Raw genomic sequence first — 18207 nt, 5'->3', positions numbered from 1 at the left:
CTATTAGTTTGTCTCTTACTTTGCCCAAGCATTTGGATAGGTATGACATAGTGCCAGATAAGTAAGCTCCATTTTATTGGTTCTTGTTCACTGTAGGTTGAACTGCTGGAGAGATGAGATGTTAAAATTAAGTATAAGCTTAAGAGTTTTTGTATAATTCTAACAAACATTAAGGTACAAAATATTATCACATGTTTATCATTGTCAAATGAAGTCACCTTTGACAAGCTGCTTTTGAAAACGAATCCCCTATTTTCTTTAAATCACAATTATTGACACCTGTCAGTACTAACATTGTGGTTGCTGCTTTACATAACAAATTTAACTTAGGTTTCTTCACTTGTAAAACTGATTTGGAGATGAGGGTGTGAAAGGAAATCCGGGTTCTTTCCAACCCAACAATTCTGTAGAAGAGAGCCTTGGTCTTACAGAGTTTGTGGTAGTGTTAATTTTGAGTAAAAATTCCTGATATTTCAGAAATAAGGAAATTGGATATATTTGTAGTTCCCTGGTTCTTCTCTTTATTCATTTGTCTGTGCAATGATGTGAGTACTTGTCATGTCTCTTTTCCTCTACTCTGTCTTGGTTCGCTTTGGTGATTTGGGTTATTTGGGACTCTTCAGAAAATACACATTAGCAGCAACTATTATATGTTGGTGAAATACTCAGAGGTAGTGTAATGATTTCTTGGTTGTTGTATATAATAATACTACATTTCCCTCCAAAATGTTCTGTGGGTGAAGCAGTCTTTTGAAAAATAGTACATTCTTAGTCCAAGTGAAAAAGAAAAAGTGGACTGAGGAGTAAAAGGGAATGAGGACTACTTGGTGGGTAAGTTAAAGAGAATTCTCTTAACACATTCAGGTTCTAAGAGTTCTAGACCCTGACCATTCCCACCCCTCCTAAGTCAAAAGAAAAATATTATATGAACGTTGATTTAAAAATAAATTGAAACTTTTCACCTCCTGGAAGCCTTCCTTAATCACTTCTTTACTCTGTCCCTTCAGCATTTATGCTCAGTGCTCAATTTATACTACAGGTCTGCTTCAGTTTGTCAATATGCTTTGGAATTTAATGGAAATGATCATTTAAAATATTGACGGTCTCTGGTGGGACTAAATAAAACTTTCAGGTAGGTCCCTGCCACAGACCCCAGAAGGGTGATGGATGTACACTCACCACTGGTATAGTGCATAGAAGGAAGGGGCAAAGATTCTGGGGGAGGGATTATGATATATCAGTCTGATTTTTGTTTTTTCGAAAAGACATTTGCTTATTTTTAGCAGGGTCAAGGATGGAGTTGCTGCTTGAGCTTCACTGTGTTAACAATGAAGGTTGCTTTTATATACTGCTGCTAGGGCTGCTCAGAGAAGACCTACATCATGTGAATTCCCTGTCCTACTCTGTTTTTTTCTTTTTACCTGTTCAGTTGCTGCTGCTTTTAAACTTAGGGTTATTAATGGGGAAGGAGGTTTGAGAATAGGGATAGAAAATCCTGTAATGGTGTCTTTGCTGTATTGAGCCATTTACTCTTGCTGTGGTTCCCTTATTTATTCTTTAATGGAAACTTGTTTTCTCAAGCATGCGATAGGAATAACTTCATTTTAACCCCTTTCAACTGAAATTAATTTATTCTGGAAATAGATTGCTGATTTAAAAAAGAATGAGGGATTTGGACTTAATAACTTTTATAAGGGATACATCTATTTCATACAGGGAAGGTTACCTGTGAATATTTACTTCTTTTACCAGGTAACACTATCTAGTACTGCTTTGCTATTTTACTAGTTTGCTGTCTTTATAAGAATAAGCTCCTAAAGGGGAGAGAATTTCCTGTCCCCCCTTTTAGTTTCTCTTTTAGTTATTGGATACTCAGTAACTGCTGTTTGACACACTTAAATGTTAAGTGTGGAGAAGGTAAATAATTTGGAATTTATGTCAATATATTGTATTTCATATCTAGGAAGACAGCATAACATATACGTACTATATGTATTTGTATAGCTATGAAGTACTTAAAAACTTGGTCAAAAATGTTAAACGCAAACATTTCATTGAAGAGAGAGTATTCATTTTAAAAGTATCTTCAAGTTAATAGGTGTGTTTTGGACGAATAGCAAGTTGAATATGAAAGCAAGATTAAATTTGTTAACAGTGCCAAAATAAGTGTTTCTTTTGCCTTTATTTGTATGTCCAAAGTTTTGGAATGGGTTACATTGATACTTTAAAAATATAGAAATGATGGTAGAGCACATTAAAAAATGTTTTAGACTTGGAAAATGACTTACATGTGAGTAACATTGTCAATCCTAGTTAATAATAGCCTTAGGCATTCTGAAAAGAAGGAAGTTTTTCAGACTAAGGATAAAATTCCTCTGTAGTCCTCAGGGTGAATATATTGAGAGTATAAAAAGATGGAGCTTTTCTTGGTTTTTTAATTTGATAGCAAGTCAAATTATTTGGGCTAGTGTTGGAAGGATAACAGTATTGGTTTTAACTTATTGTTATATTTTTTTCTCTTATTAAAGGAAAAGTAATTGGAAAAAATGGCAAAGTCATTCAGGAAATAGTGGACAAATCTGGTGTGGTTCGGGTGAGAATTGAAGGAGACAATGAAAATAAATTACCTAGAGAAGATGTAAGTATTTAAAATGTATAATCCCCCCCACTTTTTTTAAACCGTGTTCTGTTCCTGGCTGATGTATAATGTTTTTTTATATTTTGGAAATCATTTTAATGAGTTTTATCTAGTGAGCTACTTACAGTCTGATGCAGTGGATTTTTTTTTTCTTTTTTTTAAATTTTATTCCTCACAATATTGTTTTCTGTGCTTAAGAAAACAAGTAATCTTTCAGTTGTGGGCCGTGGGATCTTGATTGGCTTCTCAGTACTTCAATAAAAAGCCAATTTTTGATAAAATGGTTTCAGTTTGAGAATTTTAACAGTTCTTTTTTGTACTTAACAAGTTTGTTATAAAGGAATTCTTAGTAAATAACCGTGTACTTAACCTTTTTTAGAATCTGAAAACACTGATCATTTCTTAACTGAAATCTTTAACCTTTTATGTCGTTATTACGACACCAACTTTCTGACATTTCTTTTTCCGTCTCTTCTCACATGTTCATATTTTGTCTATAATACTGTTCTTTACTCCTCATCCATAACTTGAAAGATCTCTTACTTTGGTGGCTCCAGTGGCTTAAACTTTGTATGCCTACGAATGAATATAAGGCAAGGATTTTCTCCCATATTATCTCTCAGGAAGCAGCTTCAGTTTTGCACAATAGATTATTGCTTGGAGGGCTTACTAGCCTGTTGGAAAGAATGTGTCTTCTTTAAAAGAAAGAAACTAGTCAGATTAGCTCAGATACTCTCACATCAAGTATTGGATGTTGTAAAGATGTCTATTAGGGAGCCACTTCCTTTATTCCTTTTAATTAGAACGTAGAGGCAAAGCAAACAAAATGATTAACACATGCCTTAGTATTACAGAAATGAGTACTGTGGCTGAGATTTGTTTCATCCTACACTGCTTCCAAAATTGCTATAAATCTCAAATAACCTTTACTTTTTAAGCAACCCTCCCTCCTGTTGCCTTTGAGAGGAGGATTAAAATCAAGGTGTCATAAAAATTCACACTTTCCCCTTTATACCCCCTATTTAATGTATAAAAGAAAGGTGATCCATTTAGCATACAACCACTCCATAAAAGTGGTCTGGACATCAAGGTATTTATTGGTCAGGGCCATTATATGAGTCAACTATAAATTTCTTAGCTTGATTTATCCCTAGTTGCTTTCCAGTATTTAACATTTTGTTGCAAAGCTAATTCTTCTAAGTCTGTCTTCATAAATAAGAACTTTACTGTACTTTACTGTTTTGTAGTTTTGGTTATTGTTACCCCCATTTCTGTGTCAGGGTTAAGAAATTTAAATGCTTATAGAAACCAAGCAGATTACTAAATGATGAAGCAGGTTGGGATATACAAGATACGGATAGGAGGGTGCATGGTCTCTTTCTATAAAAGAAGCAGATGCTGCTTAGCTTTAATCTGGTTGCTATATCTTTTGATATTATGAGAAGTTGGAAACCTATAATATACAAAATTAAAAAATTTTTAGAACATTGCATGTTAAAACAAGTTTGAAGGTTGGTATTCGCTTATTTGGGGCCACCATTTCATAATTTAAGCTGTCTAAATCCCCTGACAGACTGTTTATAACTTGTTTATGCTGAAGTCTTTGGTGACCCACCTTGAGCCTGAGATGACCTTTCCCACCTATGTATCATTGCAATTATTGTCTATCTAATTATGTGATGATTTTCTCTCAACCTTATATTTTTTGTTATCTCACCAAGCCACATTATGAACTCTGAAATCAAGAAATAAAGTCTGAATTCCCATATTCTCTGTTTTTCTCTAGCCCAATGAAGTGTACAGAGTTAGATGCTTGCTCAGTATTTTCAGTCCGTTTTTAAGATTGGATTTGAGCTTTTCACTGTAGAAGAAATACACCTATGTAAAAGTTAGAATAGCACAGAAGGATATAGTGTGAAAAGTAAATGTGTATCTATGTCCTGTCTGTATCTCTCCTCTCTCCATTGTGTCTCATAGATTTTAGACTGTTGTTGGTTGCCTTTTCATGTCTTTGTTTTGCTACTAAAAACAGTGCTGCAGCAAATATCCCTTAACCACTAGAGAGTAAATTCCTGGAAGTGGGTTTTTTAGATCAAAGGGTAAAAGGCATTTAAATTTTTAGATCTCAGTTTTCCCACACATTCTTTCCACCAGTGTCGGAAATGGGTCTATTTTCCACATACTTGCGAATACAGAGTTTTATCAAACTTTTAATTAGTGCCATTCCAGAAGGTGTACATGTTCTCTCTCCATATGCTTAAAAGACATTTTAGTTTTTCTGTTAAGCAGCTTGTCTTTTGTATATTTTTTGCCTTTATTACTAAGTTGTTAGAACTTCTGCATTTTAAGGAAGCTAGTCTTTTGTCTTTCTATATTTGTAGCAAATACTCTTTTCCTTGATTATTTCCCCCCAGTATAAATTTTTTATGTTGTTGGAATTTTTTTTTGGGCTTTTGCTTTATGACTTAAGACTTTCGCATTTTGTGTCCTGCTTGGCAAGATCTTTCCTACATGTAGATCATTTAGAGATCCATTTATATTTCATTCTCCAGGTTTTTTAAAAGTATATAAATTTTTCACTCCAATAAATTTTTTTGGGGGGGGTTGTAAGGTATTAGGAACCAGGGATCCTGCTTTATTTTTCCCAAGTGCTAGTTGGTAGTGTCAGTGCAATCTGTTAAATATAAGTAATCAGTTATTAGCATTTTTTAAAAATCTAGAAATTTCGGGGCGCTGGGGTGGCTCAGTCAGTTAAGCGTCTGCCTTCGGCTCAGGTCATGATCCCAGGGTCCTGGGATCGAGTCCCACTTCGGGCTCCTTGCTCGGCAGGGAGCCTGCTTCTCCCACTGCCTGCCACTCCCCTCCTGCTTGTTCTCTCTCTCCCTCTCTCTTTCTGACAAATAAATAAAATCTTAAAAAAAAAAATCTAGAAAGTTCACGGAAATAACTCTTAGAAACAAATTTTCATATTCCGTATTAATCATTTACTCTTCAAATTTTTTATTATGGCTCTATAGTAGCCATTAAAGTATTCTGTAAAATATGTCTTTAAGGTTGCATTCTTAACTGTCCTTTTCTTTGGAGGTATTGGTGATAGCATCTCAACTTCAGGGTCAAGGCATTGTATTTCTCTTACTCCTTGCAGATCATCTGTCTTAGAATGACTTTTCCTTCTTTACCTCCTTGGTAAAATTCTATTTGTTTTTAACATTTACTTTAATAATATTTTTAGGAGTTCCCCTAGGTTTCCACATTTGGGATCGCATAATACACATTCTACTTAATATTGCTGTGTTTTTCATTGATATCACTAATGTTGTGCAATAAGATTATTGCAGGAATGTTTAGTATCTTTTCTGAGATTGTGATTGCCTTTAGGGATTTTATTTATCCTTTTTCATTATTCTGTATTGGGGCAAGTGACAAGTGGTTGTTACTTGGAATTAGGTAACTGGATATGAAATTGGCTGGCTCATTGGCTAATTGTATGACTTTGGGCAAATTGCTTTCTCAGCTGTAAAATTGGAGTATTTTTTTTTTTTAATTGGAGTATTTCTTATAGTTACTTTTTAATGAATATTAAATAAGATACAGGTGTAGAATAATATACTCCTAGAAATGTGGTATGTGCTTAAAGTATTTTAGATCTTTTTTTACCCCTCCTCCGTCTTTCATTCACTTTGCTGTCTTTCTTACCTGCCCATGAATTCCTGAGGACAGAGTCAAGACTTCTTACTTCTTAAGCTTAAGTTATGGTCCTTTTTTTCATGCCCTCTTAAGCCAATCTGTTTGAATAGCTGTTAGGAACTCATCTGTAGAATCAAGAAAATGAGACACTGAAACTGCCTGGGGAAGTTTATTTAGGCTCTACTCATTTTTCCTTAGCCATTAGGAAGGTAGAAGTGTATTTCTTTGTAAATTCAGCAAAATTAATTCTTTGATTTGCTTTAATATTGGTGACTAAATATTTGCCCATATCAGTAATTCCTTTATTTTACATGGTGTAAATATTTGTACTCTGTACGTTACACTGTTAATGGTCAGGAAGCACTACTTCCAATACACAACATTGACAGTTTTGTTAAGTGAGCACATATTAGGGATAACCTACCTAATGTGCTTTACCTTTTTAAAGCCATCACTACCAACGTGATCTGTCTGGTCTATAAATTTATACCAGTTTGAAGGAAAATTTCATTAAAAGGTGGTTTATATATGGAGAAAGACTGAATTAGGAATTAGAAAATCTGATATAAACTGGTATTTTAAAGGTAATTTAAATTTTTAGCATACTTAAATTGTAGGGCAAATACAATGAGTTATTGAAAACCTCGGTATTTCCAAATTATATTGATTTTTTTCTTAGTTTATTTTTATTTTTTAAAGATTTTATTTATTTATTTGACAGAGACACAGCGAGAGAGGGAACACAAGCAGGGGGAGTGGGAGAGGGAGAAGCAGGCTTCCTGCGGAGCAGGGAGCCTCATGCGGGGCTCGATCCCAGGACCCTGGGATCATGACCTGGGCTGAAGGCAGACGCTTAACGACTGAGCCACCCAGGCGCCCAGCAGTTTATTTTTAAATCTTGAATTTCAGTAGATATAAATCGCTGTGTTTTAGAAAAGTTTTCCAAATTATATATTGGTATGTGAAATTTAGGCTAGACTTTGTTAAAATATGAAATACTGAGGATGTTGTGTTTTCTTACAGGGTATGGTTCCGTTTGTATTTGTTGGCACTAAAGAAAGCATCGGAAATGTGCAAGTTCTTTTAGAGTATCATATTGCTTATCTAAAGGTTTGTATACTGTTCACATTCATATCATTGTTGCTTCATATGTTAAACTTCAAAATACATCAATTTTATATTCATATTAAATTTCAAATCCTTAAATATTTTTTTAATTCAGCTTCAGATTTACCCTGTTCTCCTACTTGAGAATTTAGGAGTAAAAGGTCCGTTGCCATAATAAAATGATTGGCCTTAATGCACATTGTTTCTCTTTTTCTCTGAACTTTGACATTCTTTCCTTACTGTTTAAGAAATGGTCACACTTGTGTTCCTCTAATTTGACTCTCCTCACCTTACGTATATACATGTGCTATACTGAAACCATTTTGTTTTTACCTTGATGTTTTAAGTGCAAATAGGGCAGGGAGTAAGATGGGCTTTCTTGGTAACTAGTATTTGAATCAGAGGTGATATCCCATAGACATCATTTGGTAATTCTTAACCATCATTTTTAAGATAGTCTATTTGAGTTGATAAATAAAGAGCAAAGATTTTAAAAAAGAAATGGCCCATAAATTATTAAAAGTTGCAATTGTCATTTTCTACTTTATCTTTTATTAAGTTTCTCTTCTAATATCCTCAACAGTTCTGTCTCTAGTAGGTTTTAGTCCTTTTAATCACTCATATCATTGCTCTTATGTTAATATTTTGAAAGCACACATGATGATGTCATTCTTTTAAAACTCATGTTTATAAATCTCAATTCAGTCTGGCATTTTAAAGCCCATGCTTTATCATCCAGTACTCTACTACTACTTAGCCAGAAGCTTTGTCTGGTCACCTTACCTTCACATTCTGTAATGACCTCGGTTTCGGGATGAAATGACCAAGTCTTGAATGACCAAGTCTCCTAGTTCATGTAGGCCACAACTCAGGTGTCACTGTTTTTTTTTTTTTTTTTTTTTTTTAAAGATTTTATTTATTTATTTGAGAGAGAGAGAATGAGAGACAGAGAGCATGAGAGGGAGGAGGGTCAGAGGGAGAAGCAGACTCCCTGCTGAGCAGGGAGCCCGATGCGGGACTCGATCCCAGGACTCCAGGATCATGACCTGAGCCGAAGGCAGTCGCTTAACCAACTGAGCCACCCAGGCACCCGGTGTCACTGTTTTGATGGAAAAGTAGCTTAATAGTCCCTCTCATATGTGGCACCTGTATCTCACTTAATCAGAGTTTTTATTTCTTGAGGGCTGGATCTGGTAATATTGTGTAATTATTTGCTATTTAACAAACCGTTAGTTCATTCATTCACGCCAGGAACTAAAACGCAAACTGTGAATATTGCTCTAGCATAAGAAACATTTATTCGGCCCTGTAAACACCAACAGATAGTTTATTTTAATGCTTGTCTGTTAAACATACCCTTGAAGGTGGAGAGTCCTTGTCTTTTTCTATATTATATGTTTGTAGCACTTAGCATACTTAGTGCTCGCTAAAGTATTCAGTAAATGTTCAGTGAATTGAGTCAGCAAATGACCTCGTGAATTGTATTTACTAGGTACACAGTTGTATTTTACCAAATAATTGGACAAGATCACAGCTTCTTTCATTGGTAGGGAGTATAGCTTTAACCGTAGGCTTTAAGAAGGTAAAAATGGTACAACATAGAATATTTACACTTTTTTGTTTTGCTTATAGGAAGTAGAACAGCTAAGAATGGAACGCCTACAGATTGATGAACAGCTACGACAGATTGGTATGGGTTTCAGACCTTCTTCCACCAGAGGGCCTGAAAAAGAAAAAGGATATGCCACTGATGAAAGTACCGTCTCTTCTGTACAAGGTTCTAGGTCTTATAGTGGAAGAGGCAGAGGTCGTCGGGGCCCTAATTACACCTCCGGTTATGGTAAAAAAAACAATTTTTTGTTAGTCGTTTTAGTTTAGGCACTTCAAAACGTTTTGCTCAATATTATTCGTTGCTCTGTCTTGGCTTTGGGGGCAGGAGATAGTTTTGAGCTGTCTATGGTAGTGAAGGCATACTTCATATTAATGACAGTAAAAGGTGTATGATGTTCACGCAGCTTTGTAATGAGATCAGACATGTTTTTGTTGGCAGTTCATGATCATGTTTATTTTAAATATTTAGAATAAATATAGGTGGCATTTGTATATACATACTTGTATACAAAAATGTATATATATCAAAACCTAGTAATGGTGATGATACTGCTAGGAATCTCTTTAGCCTACTGTCTAGGAAAAGTAAAATTGAAAAATAATGCTAATCAGTGTGCTAAGGTTGTGTATAGTACATCTGTACTAGTTTTATAAAATATACTTTATTGACTCTCTTGGCAGTTTCAAATATAAATATCTCCTATCTGGAATTAATTTTATGAAATAACATTTCACTAAAAATGAGGACTTTTTAAAAAGCCAGAACCAAATTAACATTTTATAAATGAACATTTTTCTAAAATGTATTTCAGTGTGAGGATAGGGCCCTAACCCTTATAGGAGGGGGCCAGTGGATGGTGGTGGTCAACAATTTTCTAATCCTAAATTTTCACTTATTCTTCTTCAGCTTTGGAGTTGTTCATTTTTCTGCATTTGGACTTGGATCTTAGCAGTGACCTGATTTTTGTCTTCCCTCGTCTTCCCTTTCTATTTCCTTCTCTTTTCTCCATACCTCTATGCTCCTCGTAACTAACTGCTTTAGAAAAATAATTCATAAGCCTTTTCCAAAATAGAAGGCATTTAGGGAAAATGGATAAACATAAAAGCTTACAGTGTGCAGATACCACACTCAGATTTCATGTTTGAAGGATCATCTAATGACACCAGAATTGTATTAAATTTGTCCTTTCATTTGTTGTGGAGCTGAAAGGTTAATTATCCCTTCCCTCTCATATATTTCCATGGTCTCATTTCTTGATAGTTTTTATTATTTAAAGTTAACTGTTGAAACTGGAAAGCAAAATTCTAGTAAAGTGTTTAGCATATGAAGGGCAGAAAATTGTGAAGTATTACTGTATTTCCTGAAAATACATTTAATACAAAAGACAACTAACCAGTAATTAAAGAAAAATTATATTGAATGATTCTAGAGGCACAAATTACTAGTACAAATAATCAGATTTGGTTTTTTGGATGATAGGGTGATGAATTCATTGAAGACTTTCATAAGCCTCTGTGGGAAGTCAGCTTGTTGTTGAGGCCAGTCTTCTGCAAAATGCCTTTGTTGACAGTAGGTAAAATTTTTATGAGTTAGTAAGTTTTTATGAGTGGTAGAGGAATATCATCTGGATTGAAGAAAGTTACGCAAGTTGTTCAGTAGATGGCACTCTTACCTCTGAAATGTTGCGGACTGGTGGTAGCATTCATTTCTTGAAATAGCTATTGAATTTAAGTGGGCTTGAGAGAAAAACTATTTAAATTTGGTTATAGATGTTCTCTTACCTACTTAATGTCAGGATATTTAGGTGATAATATATAAGTTGTATAAGAAACATTTGTCATAATGTCTCTGAAGTTGGTATGTTCCTTAGAATGAATGATATTTTAAAGCTAGTGGGCAACATTTTTTTTAATGGCACACAAAATATGTCTTTAAAATGAATGGATGGCATGTTGGAGTTGATAAAATATGGTACTTTAGCTATTAAGTTTAGCGTACATGAACATTGAAAAGGATGTGAAGTATCTTCAGGAGTGATTTTAGAAGTTTTAGGGGAAAATCTGATTTGCAATTCTGTTAAAAACAGGTTTTATTTGTTGGAGTCATTAAAAATTGGATTAGTTTCATGAATCATTTTTAGAGCTACTTAAAAAATTTTTTTGGATTCATGAACTTCTAGAGACGACCTTCATTCCTTTTGCATATGACTCCGTCTGTCTGTCTTGTAAAGCTAGTGACTTCATAGTTGTGCTATCTCTTTGGTTCTCTGCAGCTGAGATTCATATGATTAGTTTGGCCTCACCTGGATAATCCATGATAATCTTCCCACTTCAATATTCTTAATCTTATCACATCTGCAAAGTCCCTTTTGCCATCCCAGAAACATTTAAGCTTTATTTAATATGACTAAAGCAAGAGCACTAGCCAATTCATTAGCCCTTTTTGTTTTTGACTTTAGTATCTGTCTTATCTACTGAAACCTATTTATGTTTTAGACCACCCCCTTTAAGTATTTAGAATACTAGATTAAAGTTTAGGAAGAATGTCCTTGCTTGTGATGCTGAGTTTAAATACTACAATGTATTTCTGGAGGAAATTCAATAGGGACTTGTGAAGAATTTTAAAATGAGATACTCATTTATCTTCAGATTTTGTTAATGTTTTCAGGCAGTGTATAGGCTTGTCAGTAAATTCAGAAATTCTTACACATTCCAAAAGATGTTTTCGTGACTCATGAAATGATAAATTGCCATTATTCTAACAAACCATGACATCAGCTAGTAAATTTTTTGTCATTTGGAGAAATAAGTGGGAGATTCATTCTCTTTTGCGAGACTCCCAATCCTAATAAAACTTAAGTGTGAATACTAGAAACTTGCTATGTTTTTTTCTAAAATAATAGTTCCAATGTATTAATCCATTTTTATATAATTGAGTGGTTACATCATATTTAAGGTCATGTGGAAAAAAAAGAATGATCTTAGAGGAGAAAGGAAGTTGTTAGAATCCCTTCATTTGTTCAGTTTTATTCTGGGTACCTTAATACTTCTACTTTTGTACATCTGAGGAGTTATGATGTTTTACTTTCATCATCAAATGACTGGAATTTAAATGTAGCGAACTTGTAGTTTATCATGGAATCACTTTTATTTGGGAGATAAGCAAACGAACTTCAAAATTATGCAACAGATTCATTTATCAAGAGAGAATTGTTATGCATATTGTTAGGTGTCTGGGGCATTTAGAGGTAGAAGAAAGAGCTCTACCATTTAAATGTATCTGGGGCATTTAGAGGTAGAAGAAAGAGCTCTACCATTTAAATGTATCAAGTGGGATGTAAATCAAAAGGGGAAAAAATGGAAAACAACATATGACAACATTGCATGATAGACACACTTTGCTTTTAAGGTAATAAAAGGAGAGGAGAGGTCTATTTTCAGTTAAATTGGTCTGAAACTAGAAATTGAACTGGGCTCTGAAGGAGATAGATTTGGACATACGATGAAACGGAGGGGTGGAAGTGGCATTCCAAGAATTAAAGAATAAAAGTGAGAGTATTGTAGTGATTGAATCATCTAAATCTGGCACTTTAGTTGTGATATAATAGTAATGATATTGCAAGCTTTTATAGAATATTTGCAGTGTTTAAATTTTTAAAAGGTCAGTATTAAAATAGGTCATTGAAACTTTAGAAATGGTCTGTCAACCTTTAGAGTCACGATGAATTTTTCTCTTGTCAGGTTAAAGTTGTCTTCTTAGCATTCTTAAAATTTGTTCTGTAATTTCACGTAGTGTATTTAAGCCACTATTGCTCATAAAACATAATTATTTTATGTACAGCCACTAAAAATACACTCCCAGTTTATAAGAGACCATCAGTTATATAGGAAGCATTGTGATTTCAGAGATGTTAAAAGCGTGAAAAAATGTGCTTCCAAGAATCAATGAAATAATGGTAGAGTACACTATACAATTAAACTACTCCTTTTTCTAAATATGATTAAATTCGGTTTTCAATATTGGATAGCAGTTATTTTTATTACACTAATTTGCTTCTAAAACAAAAATGAGCAATTTTTTTTTTTTTTTTACTATTTCCCCATACTAACTGCATTTGCATATTATATGTAATGTTTCGTATAATCTCTTGGCTCTATTTCTGCACATCCAAACCAATTTTTAATTTCCCATTAGTAGATCCTGTATTACTAGTCTAATACTAACATGTGATTATTTCTTAGTAAATTTCAAACTCATTTTAATTTTTATTTAGCTTTCTTTGAATCAGCCAATTAGGGTTATTAAAATAATGATCTGTAGGAAGTAATTTTGAAAAATTTCATTCCTTTTTTTTCCTTTAAAAAAAAAAATAGGAATCTAATTGGTTTATGTCCTCTTTCCCAAGGTACAAACTCTGAGCTGTCTAACCCCTCTGAAACAGAATCTGAGCGTAAAGACGAGCTGAGCGATTGGTCATTGGCAGGAGAAGATGATCGGGAGAGCCGACATCAGCGTGACAGCAGGAGACGCCCAGGAGGAAGAGGGAGAAGTGTTTCAGGGGGTCGAGGTCGTGGTGGACCGCGTGGTGGCAAATCCTCCATCAGTTCTGGTAGTCTTTTATATACTATGTCAGCATCCTTACTTTGTAAACAGTATAACTTTATACAAGTTAATTCATTTCCCAAGGCCACCCATTTTGGGAAGTGTCTTCTCACTGAGGCAAGTAGTGGAGCATATGGCAAGATAAGGAGAAACCCTTTAGGGTGTTTCTCAGTGAAGGTTTAGCTAGAATTTCAGGTCAGAGAAATTTTGGTTGGCTGATTCTCTTGTTTCAATGGTCAAAGATTTCTCTCCAGTTTTTGGGGGCTTATGTGTTTAGAATGTTTTTTCCCCCTAGAAAATTTGGGTTATATATTTGTTTGCCAGACCCAGAAAATTCTAATGCACAGAGAGATCTAAGTAACTTTACATACTTAATATTGAAAATTAACTGAGAAGAATTTTTGCTGCACTATGTACTATTTTAGGAACAGAGAAAAATTGTGAAATTAAAATTTTTTTTACTGTTTGAGGAATTGAGCTGAGCTGTAAAGAAGGCTGTTTAGACTGAGAACTGAGGTGCATAAGCAACTTTTTACTCATGTCTTTTTGTAGGAGTTGTGAGAATGTTTTTGCTTAGCATAATGGGCTACGGGGGAGGAATTGTCAGCATTATGTGGACTAGATTATATGACGTATAACCTTTACATATTTTTATTGTATACCACTTTAAGAAAACCACTCTTAATGTTATAACATGTGCCCTATGAAAGTTTATAAGTATTTTAAATGTTTAAAACATACATACATATATATAATTAAATGTATATCAGACTTGCTTACAAACTACAAAAAACTGGAACAAATCACAAAATTTTAGGGGCTTTTAAAAGTACTCTAGTTCCAGTGATATTCTTTGAGCCCTAAGTTTAGTTTATAGGTGTTTAGGGAAATACTTTTTATATTTTACTACATTACATTGCTATTACCAAGGTTTATAGAATTGTAGTATGCTGAATTGCACAATAAATGTACTTTACCTAGTGCTTATGATTAATGGATAAACTTAGTGTCTTTTGCAAAGATGCTAGCTTGCTAGCTGTTACCAAAGGAAACTTAGGAAAAATCGTGATTAGGTGAATTTCTTCTATAATTTGATTGGTGGAGGCAATAAATGCACATAGGTAAGATGGGTATTTTTTTTCTTATGAATTATACTTTAAAACTTTCCCTTTCCCACCCTCACCCCACCTTACCCCGCCTTCACTCTTTGTTTCTGGAGATGGGAGTACTAGTCAACATTCATTTCTCTATTTTCCTATAACCAGTTAGAATTTGAAACTTTTTTTTTTTAGTTTGCTTTTTTGTGTAGACTTGTTTTGATTGCTTCGGTTCAGTAACATTTCTATTATGCCATGGAGTGCAGGTATTGAGAATTATTTGGGAATAGTCCATTAACATTAGCACAAAGCAACAGCCGACACCTTGAACTCCATAAAGGCGGCAAAATTGAATATTTCTCTTCATTTTCATTTCTCTAGCCTCTGGGCAGGATTAGCTAAGAATGTGAATGTCAAAAATAGCATGTAATAATATACTGTTTTCTAATACATTTTCAAAACAAGTCCAAGAAATGGTAGGAAGCTGAGGGCATTTGCTCATTTTCTGCTTTAATTTTTCATTGCCATTTAAAGTTCTTCATATTTGTTATTTTCCAGGGAAAACAGTGATACAGAAAACATTTAATTTGAATACAGAATATAGGGGGAGAATTGAAGTTTCTTTATCATTAATAGATATAGTTCTGTAGATCAAAACATTACTAATGACTGCAGCTCTCTTAAACGAATATTTCTTGCCTCTGACATGCATATAGTGCTCAAAGATCCAGACAGCAATCCATACAGCTTACTTGATAATACAGAATCTGATCAGACTGCAGACACTGATGCCAGCGAATCTCATCACAGTACTAACCGTCGTAGGCGGTCTCGTAGACGAAGGACTGATGAAGATGCTGTTCTGATGGATGGGATGACTGAATCTGATACAGCTTCAGTTAATGAAAATGGGCTAGGTATGTAAGCACTTAGGGAAAAGATACATTATTGTATAATATTAATGTATGACGCTTTTTTCAAAAAAAAAAAAAAAAAAAACAAAAACACCCCAAACGTAATGCAATTCCCATATCGAATTTTTCTTAGTGTTTACTTCAAACAAGATAGCTTTGTGTCTGTCTGAAGTGTCTAGTTCTCAGATTTGTATAGCTAAATTATTTGAAACCAGAAGGGTTTATTAAAGTGCCCTTTGATGCCATTAAATCAATACAGATATTCAAATTGCAAGCCACTTAATACTCTTTTTGTTCCTAAGCCAAAATTGGGCTTTCAGCTTGCCTCTTTAAAGTTTATTATAAATGACAGTAGTGAAGGTATGCGTATTGAGTAGGTATTAACTTCCAAAGGGCTAAAATGTTAACTTTGCTTAAAAACAAAAAACAAAAAACCCAAAAACTAAATTGTATTGGAAAGGAAGACTTTATTCCTGAGTGATGGTAATTAAGTTGTTGAGTTTGTTCAGTTAAGAGTTTAAAACCCTCTTTATTTCCAGGTGATAATTCCCTTTTTAATCTATTTGAAATGTTTAAAACTACAAAATTATTTTCCTGTCAGTAATGTATATTGTTTTATCCTCCCTGTTTAATTAAAAAGTTCTCTTTCCCCATTCTTAAATCTTTGAAGGAAAGAAGTTTTTTTGTTTTGCTTTTGTTTGTCAGAATAGTTCATGGTAAACTTTGCAATTACAGATGATAGTGAAAAAAAACCCCAGCGACGCAATCGTAGCCGCAGGCGTCGTTTCAGGGGTCAGGCAGAAGATAGACAGCCAGGTAACTTGAGTGGACCTGTTGACACCACCAGGTCACAAGCATGAAAAAAATGTCATGTGTCTGCTTTCTAAATATATTATACTTACATGTACACATGTGTGCATATACATTCAAGATGTGCATTGCATAAATTGTTTACTCAACTAATAAGACTACTACTCTTAAGAAAATGCATTCTTCCTTCACTCCGTAAATGTTTAGTAACCTGTCTAATTGAACTAATGTTGTGTCTTAATTTTTTTTTTACATGGAAATACTGTTGAGAATACCATTATTTTGTCCACTTGGCAGATTCTTCATACTTGAGTTTAGGCCTGCCATCCCAGAGACTACGTTGTAGATTGTGATTGAGGTTGATTGGCAAAACTGGGCAACTTTTGCATGGTGCTGCTTATTTTATCTGAATTCAGCACCTCATTTTTGTGGGAATTTTAATACCCACAGTTAAAAAAAAGAAGTATAAATGAGAAAAATACTTGAAAGTGTCTTTTTTCTAATAAGAGGAATGCATGTTATGTTTTGTTCATTTATTGTGGTGTGTTGCCTTTTCCCTTACACCTACTAACTATTCAAATTAATAGTACTTATTTATTAGTTTTAGAATGTTAATTTAAGTAGTCATAATTTTTAGTGACTTCAAAGAAACTTGTTTGCTGTGTCTATATTATTTTGAACATAATTCCATTTCCTGTATACAGAGAATCACGTGTATATTCACAGTGAAGAAATTGTGTGCACCAAAAATAAACCCCTTTTAAACTAATCAATTTCTGCATTCTTTCCAAAGCAAATTCTTGGATGTGTTTTCCCCAAATAAAGAATGTAAATTCAAGTATCTTTAATTAAGTTTAGTGGTTGTGTAGAGACATTTGGGAAAACTGGTTAAAGGTGTTAGTTCCCATTCTTGAAGAAAAGTTCATGTTTAAAGATAGTTGTAAGTTTAAAAGGAATTAAATATTGTCAAAAATAGAAAGTTTCCAGAAAGTGTTTCTTACTGTTTTCCCTTCTCTTCCCTCTCTCTCTGTAGTGTCAGAAATATTCTTTAGATCAAGAGGTCATATTTACGTTGTTTAAAGTTGGCATGGCAGTGAATACAATTTCAGCCATACTTTATAAATAAGAAAATTCAAACTATCCTGTGGGCTTAACATAGGGTAAATAACAACACAATTTGTTAACTAGATGGATGGTGGTTTATTTATTACCAAGTCAATGGACATAAAAAACACAGTGGTGTTAAAGAAGAGGCAGAGAAGTGAAACCTGAGTAATTTGGGGTGTCCAGTAATTTGATGATTGTTCCATACTTGCATTTATTCCAGTTTTACTCAGTTCTTTGGAATTGCTGCTTTTCCTGTTTAGAAATCCTTGTCTTCCCTAGCCTGCCTTCCCGGGCCTTCCCCTAAAAACTTTTAAAAGTCCCCTAAGATAGCATCGACGGAACAGGCACATCATTTTCTCCTTGCCCCTGTCAGTACTTCTAGAAAAGTAGCTTCATCTAAAAATATCAACATTCCCTTACATACACAATCATTTCATTTGTTCTCATTTGCTCAAAATCTTTTGTTGTCTTTAGTGTAAATTAAGCAGTGAATATTCCTTATTCTACTTAGAAAGTGCCTGTGCAGTTGTGTCCAGTTGATTTACTTGGGTCCCTTAGGAGGAAGTTCTACAGTCCAAATTATGCTGCACAAATCGCTTATTTCTCTTCTAGATATCATGTTTATTAATATTT

At 34.0% G+C, this 18207-nt stretch overlaps 1 protein-coding gene across 5 annotated transcripts in view; it reads left to right on the top strand.

Annotated features, from left to right (window-relative positions):
- Positions 1-18207, top strand: part of FXR1 (FMR1 autosomal homolog 1) — a 59434-nt gene that overhangs the window by 36256 nt on the left and 4971 nt on the right. For 2 of the 5 annotated variants that reach the window (XM_032407129.1, XM_032407127.1), the window contains exons 10-15: positions 2529-2638; positions 7349-7435; positions 9065-9122; positions 9210-9272; positions 13450-13653; positions 15460-15660. In XM_032407129.1, the coding sequence (XP_032263020.1) occupies positions 2529-2638; positions 7349-7435; positions 9065-9122; positions 9210-9272; positions 13450-13653; positions 15460-15660 (723 nt within the window). Of the gene's footprint in view, positions 1-2528; positions 2639-7348; positions 7436-9064; positions 9273-13449; positions 13654-15459; positions 15661-16392; positions 16474-18207 lie in introns of all 5 variants that reach the window. The other 3 variants (XM_032407128.1, XM_032407126.1, XM_032407130.1) reach the window with 2 other exon arrangements.

This window comes from Phoca vitulina, unplaced genomic scaffold (genome assembly GCF_004348235.1).
Source record: "Phoca vitulina isolate PV1807 unplaced genomic scaffold, GSC_HSeal_1.0 scaffold8, whole genome shotgun sequence".
NCBI classification, from domain to species: Eukaryota; Metazoa; Chordata; class Mammalia; order Carnivora; family Phocidae; genus Phoca; species Phoca vitulina.
This window is presented reverse-complemented; position numbering and strand designations above follow the sequence as displayed.